Genomic DNA, 15,870 nt, shown 5'->3' on the forward strand with positions numbered 1-15,870 from the left:
GACAGAGCTCACCATGATTACAAATGGTGAAATGCAATGTAAAATTACCGAAAAAATACCAGATCACTAAATCACAACCGCTCAAACCAACTACAAACTACTACCGCGGATTGGGCAGAGAAGGAGTCCGAGAAAGTTGCTCCCCCATGTGACGTAATATGACGCGTTTGACGTATGACGTTTAAAAAAAAGGTTAATCCATAGGTTAATCCAATGTTTCTGTGTCACTTTGAAAAAAGTATTGATAATCCATAATTCCATTTTTATGTCAAAAACTGAGTTTTCATATTAGCTGCTAATGATAGCTTCCAGAGTGTATGACAGCTTCCTGTTTTGGGTATTATGGCTACGCGTCACTCTCACTCCTTATTTGGTAACGTGTGTGTGTGTACAGTATGTGGAACTTCCCCTCGATTCTATTGGCTCTATGGTTAAAAAGAGATGTCAATCATCAAAATCGACCAAGGTTAGGTCAGAGTTAGGTCAAATCTACCCAAATGACCCCAGAAGTGTTTTTTGTGTGCTAAATCTCTCTTAAAAAGGTCACATTTCACTTGTTTTGCATCAATCTTGATAGAGGGTACTTATTATATGTTATAATTTGGATTCCTAAAGCTTTTAGTCTGCTATCCCATTCAAGGGTGGTTTTCACTATAAGTAATGGTTGTTTTTTTTTGGACGGACACAATAAACTTACTTACACATTTTACTTTAAAATAAAAAACATCTATATTGATTCTGACTCTTCTACATCCAACTCACAGGTTTATCATTGCTTTTAGAAAAAATATTATTAATTTACCCCTTTTAGAAGTGAAGATATAGTAATGGATAGTATGGATTTGTTCTGGGAATGTCATTTTCGAGCCTGAGACCTGGAAAACAGGCTCGGGGCTTAACAGGTTAATTTATGGGGTGATACCTAGATGTACAGTAGCCAACTTTTTCATGTGACCTCTTGAGCACTTTTAGATATTCAATTCATTCTCTAACCCTAAATTAAAACTTGGGATAAGTGTATTTTCTGTAATTCGAGTAAACCAACCCTTTATTAGAATACAACTTGAGAGGGATGAGTATAATAGGGTTTATATTAGGGGTGCACCGAATGGGAAATTCTTGGCCGAAACCGATACCGAAAATAGGAAACAGTTGGCCGAAAACCGAATGCCGAAAGGCCGAAAATGATTAATAGAAATATATATATATAATGTATACATTTTTTACCAATGTTGTTTTTTTTTTTTACCTGATTATGGAAATAGACATGATTATGGCAAAACTTAACTTAAATAATAATCACTATTATGGGTCCATAAAACATTTATTCAGCACTTTTGAATGCATACAGTACATTTATATGTCATGTATTATTGCTAAAAAACATTATATCGCAGTCTTAGTGTCGCCAACTCGTTTCTAATATGCAAAGACAACAAATGCGTCTATGATGTATTTTCGATCAGACGAGATCTCTCTCCCCCGTCTGTGTGCGAGGGGGCGGGGCAGTTTACACACACGCAGCTGCTACATGCAGCGGAGCACACTGCAGAGATGGCGGAGAGAACGCGCTCCGAGGTGTGGTTACACTTTACCCGTCTCGATGTGGAGAATACTTGTTACCATAAGTGCAATAAGAGTTTAGCATGTAAACACGAGCAATTTGTCTAAACATTTAGCAAAAGTGCACCGCATGCAGACGGAGGAATGTACCGGGTTCGACCGTCTTTCTAGCAGCTCTGTAGCCCCATCCACGAGTAACGTTTCCACGTCAGGTGTTATATATGCTAGCAGCAACACACGGAGTTAACTACATGATACAAACATGGGTTAATGATTAGAGGTAACTGAGTTATTTAGTTTGTTAAAGTTTCAGCTATTCTGTTTATAGTCTGTCATCAGATTATTTAATACGATTTGTTAAAGGCTCAGGGCAATCTCGATGACAAAGGTCAATGTCCCCCCCCCCCCCCCCCCCCCCCCCCCCCCCCCCCCCCCCCCCCCCCTGTGAGCTAGCCGTGAGCATGGTCGCCGCGTCTTTATTACGTCATCACAACAACACGTTAGGTTACCAACGTAAGCCTGTTCTGACATTCGGTGATATTTTTTCGGTGCTAAAACCCTTTCGGCCGAAAGCCGAAAGGGCCTTTTTAACCATTTTCGGCCGATAATTTTCGGTGGCCGAATATTCGGTGCATCCCTAGTTTATATGTCTGTGTTGGTGTGAATTGTACTAATTGACGTGTTCTTCCTTGTTGTGCATGGCCCCCGTCTGTTATCTGTGAATGTACTGTTTGCTGTTAACCAGGTCGTGCTGTGCTGTGTTGTATTCTTGTCCTCTTAATTTGCCCTTTGACCCCTGGCGGGTTTGGGGCCAGTTAATGATCTGATCTGATAACACTGTTGGCTTACAGTGGTGCTGCTCTTCTTCTTTAACACTGCTTGCCCCCCCTGCCGGACCTCTGCTACCCCCCCTGCTGCTGCTCTGTCTCTCGGGCCCCGCCCCCTGCAGGCCTCAGGCAATGTGTGGGTCACCCATGAGGAGATGGAGACCATGGCCGCCCCCTCCAAAACGGTCAGTCTGCTTTGTGTCCTTCACTGCCACCCTTACTTTCTCTGTTAGTCTGGATTGTGTTCTGAGGGATTCACCTGGGTGCTAACTAACGGAGAAGGCATGTGTCATTTAACCCCTTTCCCAATCTGTTAACCTCTTACCAACACTAATTTAAACTAGATTTATTCAAAGGAGCCTGTCAATGATTTACAAAGTACTTTATTTGTGTTCCTTTTGTTGTTGATGATGACTCAGTAAAGGTGTGAGCCAATGTGCTGGAGTCTGACTCAGTTCATCTCCATTAAAAAAGGAAATGAATCATCAGTCAGCTTATTGCGTTTAGCTTCTATTGTCTGCACATCAGGGAGGCAAAATGTGCCATTTGTATCCAAGAAAAATAATGCATAAATAAATAAAAACTAGATGCAGTTGAATTTCTACATTATTGTCCGACTGATTTAAGCTCTGTTGAGTATTTGTGGCCATGTGGTAGATGTGTCATTATGTGTTATAAAATTAGGGTAATTCATTTTGATCAGTAATACTGAATGGTGTCAATTTCACAGGACTCGACAAATGGAAATGTGTCTTAATACTATGTTATACTGCTTTATACATCACAACTGATGTGCTTTTACTTCCTTATCGCTTCAGGACCTAAAAGTTAGTCTTAAACAATTTTTTGAGAGATAGTTTTGAAACATTTGTAACCTACTATATTTCCAAACTTAAATAAAACTGTCACCATGCTACATCTGAGGGTAGAAAAAGTCCCCCTGCAGACCAATTCCAATGCCATCTAGATGTTTAGTTGCTCAGCAGTGACTCCCACAATCCTTTTATCATGTCTTGAAAGCACCTCGCTGTTAGTCAAGGTTTGTGAAAAAGTAGCAGAGGTGTGTAAGAAGAAACTTTGATCTTTAATCTGAGTTGCTCTTATATGTAGAAGCACAACAATCACACTGAACTTTGGGGTCACAAAAACAAATCTAGATATAAATCGTGTATGTGTCCCATATTTCTGTTTATTTATCATGAACTGGGTTAGGTGTGCCGGTGCAGAATTTGTACTTGATTAAACCTTTTTATTTTCCTTGTTTCAATCAGAAGTCAAGCTCTGAAGAGGGAAGCTGGGCACAGGTAAGGGGAACTTAAATCTGTCCATTGTTTATAACAGATTGAATCTTACAGCTTTGTTCATTTATCCAGTAAATTAAGATCTGTTTGAGTGTGCTGATCTGTCCTTCCCGTTAGACTCTAGCCTATGGTGACATGAACCATGAGTGGATAGGGAACGAGTGGCTGCCCAGTCTCGGACTACCTCAGTACCGCAGCTACTTCATGGAGTGCCTGGTGGACGCCCGCATGCTGGACCACCTCACCAAGAAGGACCTGAGGGTGCACCTCAAAATGGTGGACAGCTTCCACAGGTACAGCCGAGAGAATCAAGCATAGGTCTCGTAGAAAGCCCAACAATTTGACCAAATTCTACTAAAAAAAATTACATATTTTCTACTGATATTTTTGGTTTTCTTTGTTATTAATACCCTTACGGCCCGTCTACACTACAGGCATCAAAAAATCTTGAAACTGGGCGTGTCTGAAGCTTGGCGATTTTTTGCGAGCAACGCGACCAACAACCAATCACATGAATCTCCCGCCCCCGACATACAAAGCAATAGCAATGTTAAAACGAAGTAAACTGGATATAAAATCTCCAAACAGGCAAAAACCTACCAGTTTCACCCACTGTCTCTGCCACCTCCCTCCATGCCTGGCTCCTCCGGTTTGTATCCCGGTAAATAGTTATGGTCGGAACGAACCGGGTGATTTGCTACCGTAATTTCTCGTTTGGAATATGAGGAAATGAACTGCGGTCTGGCTCTCCCAGCTTGCACGCGGTTTGATTGGCTAGCGCTTGTACTGGCGGGAATTGCAAAAACGGGATTTGATTGGCTGACGCCAGCTTCGAGCAAGCATCGAGCCTCAAAAGTTGAACATTGTTCAACTTTTGACGCCGATAGACGCTCGCGATGCTTGCAACGCCTTGCCATGCTACCCACAATGCAGTTCGGCGAAGTTTGAAAATATCCTACGTCACCCCATTCAAATGAATGGGCGAAGCGTTGAAAGCATTTTTTGACGCCTGTAGTGTAGACGGGCCGTTAGTTGAATTCCTTAAATGAACACTGATGTGTTGTGCTTTTTTCTGATGTATTAGACGTTTTTTTCAATGGAACTGTAAAAAACAAACATCTTAGTTCTCATAGATACAAGTTAAATTACTCTCAACAACATAGAGCCGCTGACAATCCTTTGAGTGTGTGTTCCCAAACAGAATAACATTTGATTTGATCATGAGCGTGTGTTTTGTGTGATTTTCTGCCACCAGAACAAGTTTACAGTATGGAATCATGGGTCTAAAAAAGCTCAACTATGATAGGAAGGAACTTGAGAGACGCAGGGAGTACAGCCAGCACGAAATGAGAGGCAAGTGAACCCAAACTAAAAACCAATCATCATCACGAAGGAGATGCTCCAACTGAACAGAAAGAGCTGGTGTGTGTGTGTGTGTGTGTGTGTGTGTGTGTGTGTGTGTGTGTGTGTGTGTGTGTGTGTGTGTGTGTGTGTGTGTGTGTGTGTGTGTGTGTGTGTGTGTGTGTGTGTGTGTGTGTGTGTGTGTGTGTGTGTGTGTGTGTGTGTGTGTGTGTGTGTGTGTGCGCAGACGTGCTGGTGTGGAGCAATGAGCGGGTGATCCGATGGGTGCAGAGCATCGGTCTGAGGGACTACGCCAACATCCTGCTGGAGAGCGGAGTGCACGGAGCTCTGGTCGCCCTGGACGACAACTTCGACTACAGCAGCCTGGCTCTGCTGCTCCAGATCCCCAACCAAAACACTCAGGTACTCCAGATACACTCAAGACTCAAATGAATGCGAAAATCTGATGTCTTTCAGCAAGAAAAACTCTCACGATTAAGTGGTGGTGGTTAATACCCTCATGAAGGACTTGGTAATGACATGGTAGAGAAATTAAAAGATAATGCATGGTTTAAAAAACACAGGAATGTATTATTATGTAAGAAAGAACAGACTATTCCTATTTTTTGTTTTTGTTACAGCAGTATGTAAACAAGGCATTGCAAGAGTTAACATTTAAATGAAATTACAGAAACATACTCTATTTGTGAAGGGTGACATTATGATTTCCCTATTTAAGATTGTTTGATTTTCACTTGAAACGATGTTCACCAACAAATGAAATATCTGTGACACAATTAAAATATGTTGTCCTTTAAATCTTAAATCTGAAGGAAAGTAATTCTGGTATGTTTAAGTGTTATTCAAAATCTCATCTTGTCCAACGCCTACTGTGAGCAATTCTCACTTCATAGCTTTTTCACACTGATTATTAAAAAAATAAACACATATTTTTCTGGCATCATCAATCCAGATTTAAAGGCTCTGAATGTGGGCAGTACATGATCTGTCAGCAGCTTCAGTCCAGAGCAGAGGTGTGTTGCTATCCTTCAGAAAGATGCTCCAATCTAAATCAGAACGTGCAGATTTGCCAACTGTCACTGCCGTGTGAATCTTCACGACTTATCTCGTCGACACTCTGGAAAAATGTATATAAATGGAAATACCGTAATGTGTCGGCTGCCTCTGTCACCACTCTGCTAAAAATATCCAGTCTTAGGATGTGGTTTTTTCAACAGGCACGTCAGATTCTGGAGCGAGAGTACAACAACATGCTGGCGCTGGGCACCGACAGGAGACTGGACGAGGTGAGCTCATGACTCTCAAAGCTTATTAGTCATTCAGAACATTTGCAGCAATTACAATCCATAAATTAGCTCAGCGTCACGTCAAAGATACATCTCAAAGCTCATTAATTATGGTCTCATGGTAACTGTCTGTAAACCTGGCCAGTTAAAGGACACTGTGATATTGTTAGCACACTGAAAGCATAAACTACATACTTAAATGTCTCAGATCAATAGATTATGTGATTATGATATAGCTATTTATGTTTAGAGGGCTTTCGAGGTTTCTTTTTTCTACATTCCAAGCCACTACACTTGTTTTAAGTCATTTTTATTTGGTTTAAATTGAAAATGGGTAGGCAATTTTGATCTTCTCCTGTACTTGCGACCCAAGTATTCCAAAATTGGCCAGCTAACACACAAGAAAAATGTCTTGATTGCAATGCTGTTGCCCTTAATGTCCTTTTTGTATTATTATTATTTCAGATTTATTTTATATAATTTATTTTATTTATGGTTTATTATATTTTATAAGTCCTGTAAGATGGGACCATGTGTCATCTTACCCCTTATGTAATCAGAATTAGAAATCCTTTATTAGTCCCACAGCAGGGAAAGTACAGTGTTACAGCAAAAGTTGAATAGCAGGTAAAAAATACATGAAATAATAAAAATAAAGACAAATAAGTACACAACCATGGCAAAGAATTTGAAGCAGTAATTTCAATTTCAAGTGACATAGATGGCATTTAAGTACCGTGACCTTAAAATAATATAAGTTGGGACATTTATCAAAAAAAAGTATTTTCCACATTAAAGTGATTATAGCACCGTACATTTTGCAGTTAAATGATAATAACATGAACATAGAGTAATGACTTCCTTAAAGTTTAGGTCGTGATCATCACTTTAAATGAGAAAAATATGAAAGTGAAGTGCATCCCTACATGATTTATGAACTATTGATTTATATGTTTTACTGTTTGGATGTGAAATCTTAAATGATTGATATCTGTCCTGCAGTGTGACGACAAAGACTTCCGCGGCCCGTCGTGGAGGCGGCAGTTCCCCCCTCGGGACGTTCACGGTATAAGTATGATGCCCGGCTCGGCGGAGACCCTCCCTGCTGGATTCCGCCTCACCGCCTCGGCTGGTCACCCCCGGAGGTTACCCCACGAGGGTAAGAGCCCTCACCTCACATTACCCTATCAGATTTCAGTAATGCACTAAATGTGGCTTCAGAGGCAGCTACAGAGCAGGTTTCTCCACCTGTTGCTCCACCCCTGAAGGCGGAGTCTGACTGTGTCTCTTGTGTCTCCGATTGGCTCTGCAGTCCTGTATGAGGCACTGGATGACAGCCCTGACGACATGTATTTGGATTGGTTTCAAGGTCAGCTTCGCCCCTCTGAGGGTCCCGGGCTTGTTGGCCCTGCGTGTCGTTTTATTTTACATAATCTCCCTCCTCTTCACATCTACCAACCTCTGTCCGGCTGTTTCTTTTACCCCTTCTCTCTCCCTCTCTACTAATCTTGAATCTCCGATATCCAACTCCACGGGTGTTGTTTTGCAAAGAAGCACAATAGTTGTTTAGTCACCCTGGTTGTTAAGTTATGAATGAACCTGCTAGTGTAACCCTTGCAGTGACTGAGCAGCAGAACAAAAGGCGGCTGAGCGGTGCTATGTAACAGCGCCTGGATCAGGAGGTTACCATCAGGAACTCAGACCGACAGTTTATCATCCCTCTGTTAAAAGAGGACACTGGCTGAATGGGCTTCATTACAGGATGATTCCAATACCAAGCACAACTTTGTTTCTGCCATCATTTCAGTTTTTTTTTTTTCTTACAGTACTTTGTATTCAAGTAATTGTTGAGAACACAGCAGCACTGCAGGAAACAGAATCACACAGGTTTTTAACTACAGACCAGATTTTATACGCCACTGCATTTAAGGTACATTTAATTTAAGTGCACCTAAACTATATTAAAACAGTAATAACAGTTATGACAAAGCTTCCTGACAACAGCTTTTTTTTCTCTCTTACGAACTAATACTTCTTTCATTTTTTTTTTAAACCTATACTGTATGAAAGTCTGACATCCAACTTCTTTCAGGCAATGTCTCCGTATTCCTAGGTCACAGTATAAAAACTGAAGTTCAAAGTTTAGTTAGTACAATGGAAAAAACTACTAATAGAAGATAAAATACTATCAACTTAATGTCTTCTTACTCCCTTGTTTTGGAGCCTTCAACCACATTGTTAAAGTAAAGATCCAAGTTATAATGACCTGGAAATGATGCTCTAAAGGGATGCACGGTGAATTAGAAAGTCTCTTTACAAATGATGCCACCAGAGTTGTGATACCTGACTGGAAATCCTCCTGCTGATTCCGGACAGTGTTCTCCTCTAACACTGTGTCCCCACTGACACTGAAACAGCCTCCCTGCCCCCGTCCCCTAGTCTCTATCTCTGTGCTCCCCGGTCTGTGACGTCCACAAAACACTCAAAGTCTTGTTGCTGCTGTTATCCACTCAAAATGAAGACCCCCTTTCTTTGAGTGCGTGATACAGGGCCTCCTCCTCTGAGGGCGATACAACAAGTGGTCTCAATGTGTGAGAAAGGTGCCTTTGAGGGTGGTGGTCAAGTGGAGGAATGTTTCCTCCTCTCTCAATCTTTAGTGGTGCAGTGATGACGTATGAAAACATTTCAATTGTTAATTTAATTTTTCAAAAATTAAGATCTGTGGCAAACACACGCTTATGATGCTTACACATGTTGATCATCAGGATAAACTGCCCAAATTAACACCACTTTATAAGCTATCATTAGACTATAAACCAACTACATCACACTATGCTAAGCTAAAGGCGGCTAATGTTCAACGTGATGAGGTTTAGTTTCATTTAACCACTTGTAACAGTAGCAACCGCCATGACACATGGAGGCGTTGGTATTCACGGGTGAGTTATTTACTGATGTATTTAACCTTGTGTTAACCACAGATCTTACTTACGACATCTAACCAAATTCACATTCCAAAAATGTTGAATTTGAGGCAAGGGATTCCAGAAGTGGTCAAATGCTGACTCAATCCCAGTTTTACGACTCATTCCTGCACCACCACTGTATAAAGAGTATGCTCTAACATGTAGTAACATGTACTCAAAGCCCTTTCTCCCCACCCCACAGTGGGATCGGCCACGGTGCAGCGGATGGACACCTCCACGGTGAGAACCTACTCCTGCTGAGAGGAGGAAGAGAGGCCCCTAAACTGTACGCTGTATGTAACACAACACAGACTCTCGCTCTGTTAAATGCTCTCCTCAGAAGTACTAGATGAAAGAGAAGAAGGCCAATTGTTTCCCAAAGATAAGTGTTTGTCTCATTGACGCTGGTGCAGTGATTTTGCCAGGGAGCCGTGATGAGGTGCAGCTCGGCTAGCAGCTCGGCTATGCTAGCAGCGGTCCTTTTCAGTCAGTCACGGCCCAAGCTTTAGAAATCTGCTTCAAATCCATGCCGTTCCTTCAGTACCTTACACAGAGACTCGTTAACAAAGGTTATGAGTTCACACTCCTAAAAATAGGCCCTGTGAGATTTATCCAGACTTTCCACATTACAAAGGGAGCTTGCCCTAGATGTATTTGTAATGGTTTACTTTGTACTGCCAGGTGCAGTGGAAATGTGACATCTCACGCAGGTATTTGCTTTAATTTGCTGCACTATTTGACTCTGCTGTTTCTCTGCATCTGTAGTGACAACCTGATGCAAAAGGGAACAGAAGCTATGTTCAACACCTGCCTGCCCCCTCATTCACTGGCTCATTGTACTCTAAAGTGAGCAGTAAATAGAGATGTTGTGCCCTTTCTGATATAGCTTTTTTAAGTTTAGCCACCCAACAAGCATGTTAACAATGACAACATGTAGAAAGCTACTGATGGAATAGCAAGATAGTATTCCAGAAGTATCATAAGATAGAGTCCCATCAAAAAATATGATACACTTCCATGAAAAATAACAGACGTAGACGCTATCAAAAAACAATGGGGAATTCCCCGGGCAGAATATGGCTGTCGTCTTTAACAGGAAAGCCTGACTCCATGGCAACGTTGTTAATCACCATTAGAGCCCACCTCAGTGGGGGGGCACTGGAGCCCTGTGCTCCTCCCTCTTGATCCAGAATGACGCAATGGAGAAATCTCTCTGTGAAGAAGTGACCTCCCAAACTCCAGCCAGGAGCATGCTAGTGGGTACCTGGCCTCAGGTCCTAGCTGGGTTAGCTTACTCCCATCTCAACAACAACTTTTTAGTATCATCGTATAATAATGATATAGTGCTTTGACTGCAGGGTTATTGTATAAGACAGGAGTGTTAGGACAATAAATAACACAACAGCTAAGGGTAGAGATACAATGTGGAAGCACAGGCAGGGAGAGTTTGTGTGAGTTACATATTCATGACATTTTTTTGTTTAGTTCCTGGAGAATTTGCTCATTCCTTGAAGCACCCTGTGGGCTGTTTCTAAGGATTTCATCAGCTTAACTACTCCCACACAGCAAAAAAGAGACAATATAGTGCAACGATTAGTGAGAGCAAAGGGCGTAGTTCTGGTAGAGAACACGTGCGTAGAAAACAAAAACTGATTCTTCTTTTTGCACACAGGAATTTTTACCAGTCAGCCTGTAAATATTTATATTGTTCAGTGCAACATTTGAAGAGGCCCTTAAAAAAATATTCTAGTATGATTTCCTCACTTCCTTCATTTCGTACACTTTTTATACATACAGTATTTACTTAAAAGTTTAGAAAATCACTGTTCACTGTTGAGAATTACAATATGTTGCTAATGCTAGTGCTTCCAAAGTCGTATTCAATTAGTAATAGTAGTAGGCTATGTTGAAACAAATAATTGACAGTCATTTTTTTAATAAACTGATCATTGTATCGTTTGTCATAAAAGATCATGTATAATGTTTAATAATAAAGTTCTAGCATAGTATGTGGAAAAAATCCCCAAATTATGTCTAGAAAAATTATTTTAAAGTAAATAAACGTCATAGTATAGTTTGTTAAAAAAAAACTCAAATGACATTAAAAAGTATAGTATTTCATACAGAAATGAGTCAAAACTCACATTCCATACTGTTCAAAAGATATAGTAGCATTTTAATATCTTACTTTAATTTACAATCTACCATCGAAGTTACCTTCTAAGCTATACGCCATAATGAGCTACAACAACATGTCACTTAATTGACATAATACAGATTTCCAATCAGAGTCTTGGAATGGTATAATTTAGGATTTTCTTTTTAAATCACACCGACTCACCAGTGCCTCGTTGAAAACTCCACACTCTCCCCCCCTCAGGTACAGTTCTGATCGGAGGTGAACCAGTGGAGCTGCTGGACGGGCCAACATGCCGAGGAACAAACTCTCTGACGACACGCACTGCCAAGAAGCCCTGCTCCCCTCTCTGCCCCCCCTCCTTCCCTCCTCTCCCCTCCTCCCCTCCCTATAACGTGGGCACCAGATGCCGGTGCTAAACTGTCCCGCAGGCTGCTCCGTTGTCACCGTTTCTACCTTTTACATGTACAGTAACTTGTCGAAGCATAACGTACTGTGTATTTCTTCTACAGGAGATGTGTAGGTTATCTGTAAATAAATGCCATTTTTTAAATATATATATACACACATCTATGTATAAAAAAAGATATTCAGAGTTTGTGCAAAAAAACGTCCCTGCCACCTCATTTAGTGGACCATAGATTAATATATGCTGCTCTTTTAAATGTGTTCATATTACCCCGCCCTCTTAGATCATTTTGTACATATGGTTTTATTTTTTCATTGTGCTGCTGATGATGAAACAGAGAGGATGGATGTGAAAACCTGCCCTCTAGTGGTGCACAAAAACCACTCTGAGCCCCATTTCTGACACCAACAACACTTCACTCTCCTTTTTATGCACTTGCTGCCATAAAAAGGAGCATTTTAAGAGAACATGACAAGCACTTTGATACAACCGCATCAACTCAACAGACTTTTAGTAGCCAAGGACAAAACAAGAGCTCCGAAGTTGCACAAAACTTCATCTCAGAGAACAAAAGAGAAAAGCAGGACGTCATTCATAGAACCTGTCACTTGTTGTACTGTATGTTTTGTCGGGCGATACATTAACACACTCTGGCCTTCTCCCCCCCCTCCCCCCCAGACATTACGTTGACATAGGAAATAACTGAAAGACAGACTGCTTTAGCTCATAGTGTGCGTAGAGTGTATATGACCATGTTGATGAAGTGAGGTGACATTTAATGACTGTTGCTTGCTGTGACTTACATCGGTGTAACTGTTGACTCTTTGTTTCTGTCGGAGTTCTCAGGGCAACCTATTGTACGGCCCTGTTTTCTGTCTTTTAGTTATCTCTGATGGACCACTCGGAACAAAAAGTCTCACGCTTTTGATTTGTTTTTACATCTTCAATTTGCACGAACGATGAATCATTTTATTTTGTGTCCATTCTTTTTTATTTATTACTTCTTGTACTTTGTCAAAACTAAGTGGTGAGCAAGCAAATTTTCATTGTCAATAAAAGAAAAACTACTGTCAGTGAGTTTATTATTATTTGTATTCTGTACAAACAGTTGCCATAGTGTCTCTACTTGTTAATTATGAAAACCTAAGGCAGTACGGTTTCAAGTTCTTCATGTATTTGGCACATTTATCTAAGGTTAGATGGTAAAACTTACAGTACATTAAAAGGTGAGTTCAGGCTCCGTGAGGTTTCAGCAATTTTTCTAATTGACTCTCGATATCTTTGAACACTTCTGGGTCCTCGATTGTTGGAGTGATCTGTTGGAAAATGTGACATTTTTCAGACAACAAAGATCAATAAAACAACTAGAGTTTAGCATGGTAACATCTCTAAATAATCACCTAATTAGAGCAATCATTTAATGATTAGAAATTACAATAATGGTCAAATTATGATTGTAATATGCAAAAGTCCTACAGTCCTTCATTTAGGCCTTTCAGTTGTTGCCAAAGAAACCTTGCGTTTACATCTGTAATCAACTACTATATTAAGAACTAATTTCTTAGTGTGTCATCCACTTCTCTCTTGAGCACCTTATCAGCAAAAACTGAGATGGTAACTACTGTATGAGGAAAAATCCCAAACGAGCCCTCAGCTCTACTTAATGAGTTCAGCACCTGCTAATGCACCATCATTACTCAAAATCGGAATTATTAGAATAAACTGCTGTCCCCTGAGCAGCTGTGAAACGCTACACACAGGACGAAAACAAGAGAAGAAAGATGAACCATTAAAAGGTCCCCTCAGTTTTTGTCTCCTACTGTAATTAACTTTCAAAACTATTAGTGATGGAGAATAAAGCACAGAATATTTCTTTGAGGGTTGTCATACCTTGTACGGCTTGCCGTTGACCAGGTTGGCTAAAGAGGAGCGAGGGATCTTTCCAGAGCGCGTCTTCGGCAATCCTCGGACAAAGAGCACTTTCTTGAAGGCGGCCACTGGTCCGATGGTGTCTCTCACCAGCTTCACCATCTCAGCTACGATCTCCTCCTTATTTTTCTGCACACCTGAAACAAACAGCACATGGAGTGATAACCTAGGATTTCAATTCAGATATGTTTTATTTTGTTGCCAGGATTGTACATTATGAAGGTAAAAAGTGTGGTATTACCAAAATAAAGAAAGAAACATGATCAAATTCAGATACTACTTGATGTATTTCTAAACGTTACATCTGTCATGCCTCACCGTTCTTGAGTACACACAGGGCCAGTGGAACGACACCCTTCAGAGGGTCCTCCAGACCCACCACAGCGCAGTCCCCCACCGCAGGGTGCTGCAGCACTGACTGAAAAACATACACATATATATTAAAATACTACAATAGAAGAGTTTGGAAAATATCTGTGTTGCCTCCTCAGAAAGCTTTCTCCTACCTCCTCCAATGCTCCAGCTGACAGCCTGTGGCCAGCTACGTTGATGACATCATCAGACCGGGACATGATGTAAAGGAAACCCTCCTCATCTACATAGCCTGCATCCATGGTGTCATAGTAACCCTGATGGTGGGACAGATATGAATAAGATAAATGCAAGAAAAAATGTTCAGTAATGGTACAAATATCAGAAAAAACAGAGTAATGTATATCGAAACATTTGAGAAAACACGACAAAGTTTATATAAAAAAAAAACGAATTGTTCGGTCAGAAAAAAATACATAATATAGTATGTCTAATTTTGGAAATATTGCCATAGTATGGTAAAACACGACAACAAAAGTCATAATGTAGTTTGTCGAAAATGTGAGAAAAAAGACATAAATCCTGTGTGGAAAATTCAAGAAAAAATACATAAATAGAATATGTTGAAAAAATCTGAAAAATATTGAAAAAAATATTTAACATTTCAGAAAGTCAACAAAGTATATGTGTAGGAAATATCAGGAAAAACGATGCGATTTTCTTCTTGAAAACCTCATAACATTAAAAAGCATTCAATTGTTATAGCGTATTAATATCATCCATGGCGGAGGTACACAAACAAAAACATAAAAAAAAGGAATGTTGACATTTCTCTTCAGGAGTACGTCGTCATTAGATACAATTTCACCAAACCACAACAAATCTTAATCAATTTGAATTGAGGTCTTTCTATGGGGAAAAAGCCACACGACCTTTTTATAAAACATTTGAACACTAGAGGGCCCCCTTCTTCCACAACTGACCACAACCCACTCTGCTGCATTAGTAGTTCAGTGTTGTAGATAAAGGAATTGAACAGAACTTCAAACACCATTGTTCTAAATCAAATGAGACGCACATTATCCAATGAACAATAAACATCACTATTTCAGGAATTTAATTATTGTCATACCGGGAACTTAGTGAAGTAGAGCTCCTTGAACAGATCATGGTTCTGCCACAGGGACAATGCTGCACCGGGTGGTAAAGGTAGTCTGGAGGAAAAAGGGGTTTAAATTCCTTTTTAATGTATTGCTTGTGCCATGACATCCACACAATAACAAAGGTAGGCATGCAAGACTTGTAGCTTGACACTAAGCATCACTTACTTTATTAAAATGACTATCTACTTGAATGTTTGCATAAAGAGCTTAGATTTTACCCAATAAAAGAATAGATAATTGTCCAGGGATACAGATAGTCTATACTAGGCTTCCCCTTGCCTGATACACACATATACATGGCACACAAACACACACTCGTGGTGAATTAATAGAGATACAGTTGCAAGAAAAAGTATGTGAACCCTTTGGATTCTCCACACATAGCGTTGTGTGTTCCTTCCAAACAACTCAACTTTGGTTTCATCTGTCCACAGAATATTTTGCCAGTAGTGCTGTGGAACATCCAGGTGCTCTTTTGCAAACTTCAAACATGCAGCAATGTTTTTTCTGGACAGCAGTGGCTTCCTCCGTGGTGTCCTCCCATGAACTCCATTCTTGTTCAGTGTTTTACGTATCGTAGATTCGTCAACAGAGATGTTAGCATGTGCCAGAGAT

General features: G+C 40.4%; 2 protein-coding genes across 26 annotated transcripts in view; one reads left to right on the plus strand and one right to left on the minus strand.

Annotated features, from left to right (window-relative positions):
* Positions 1-12,924, plus strand: part of ppfia2 (PTPRF interacting protein alpha 2) — a 204,784-nt gene extending 191,860 nt beyond the window's left edge. For 9 of the 22 annotated variants that reach the window (XM_034226059.1, XM_034226057.1, XM_034226062.1 and 6 more), the window contains 8 exons: positions 2,513-2,575; positions 3,662-3,694; positions 3,809-3,984; positions 4,947-5,044; positions 5,280-5,455; positions 6,271-6,339; positions 7,342-7,498; positions 7,652-12,924. In XM_034226059.1, coding sequence (XP_034081950.1) covers positions 2,513-2,575; positions 3,662-3,694; positions 3,809-3,984; positions 4,947-5,044; positions 5,280-5,455; positions 6,271-6,339; positions 7,342-7,498; positions 7,652-7,845 — 966 coding nt within the window. In that variant the 3' untranslated portion in view covers positions 7,846-12,924. The remainder of the gene's footprint in view (positions 1-2,512; positions 2,576-3,661; positions 3,695-3,808; positions 3,985-4,946; positions 5,045-5,279; positions 5,456-6,270; positions 6,340-7,341; positions 7,499-7,651) is intronic. The other 13 variants (XM_034226068.1, XM_034226075.1, XM_034226077.1 and 10 more) reach the window with 10 other exon arrangements.
* The window catches only part of acss3 (acyl-CoA synthetase short chain family member 3), a 37,699-nt gene continuing 34,608 nt past the window's right edge, over positions 12,780-15,870 (minus strand). For 3 of the 4 annotated variants that reach the window (XM_034226079.1, XM_034226080.1, XM_034226081.1), the window contains exons 12-16: positions 15,225-15,306; positions 14,287-14,409; positions 14,099-14,198; positions 13,742-13,917; positions 12,780-13,167 (exon numbers count right to left, since the gene is read on the minus strand). In XM_034226079.1, coding sequence (XP_034081970.1) covers positions 13,084-13,167; positions 13,742-13,917; positions 14,099-14,198; positions 14,287-14,409; positions 15,225-15,306 — 565 coding nt within the window. In that variant the 3' untranslated portion in view covers positions 12,780-13,083. Of the gene's footprint in view, positions 13,168-13,741; positions 13,918-14,098; positions 14,199-14,286; positions 14,410-15,224; positions 15,307-15,870 lie in introns of those variants that run through there. The other variant, XR_004569976.1, reaches the window with a different exon arrangement.

The sequence above is a fragment of the Gymnodraco acuticeps genome, unplaced genomic scaffold (assembly GCF_902827175.1).
Source record: "Gymnodraco acuticeps unplaced genomic scaffold, fGymAcu1.1, whole genome shotgun sequence".
NCBI classification, from domain to species: domain Eukaryota; kingdom Metazoa; phylum Chordata; class Actinopteri; order Perciformes; family Bathydraconidae; genus Gymnodraco; species Gymnodraco acuticeps.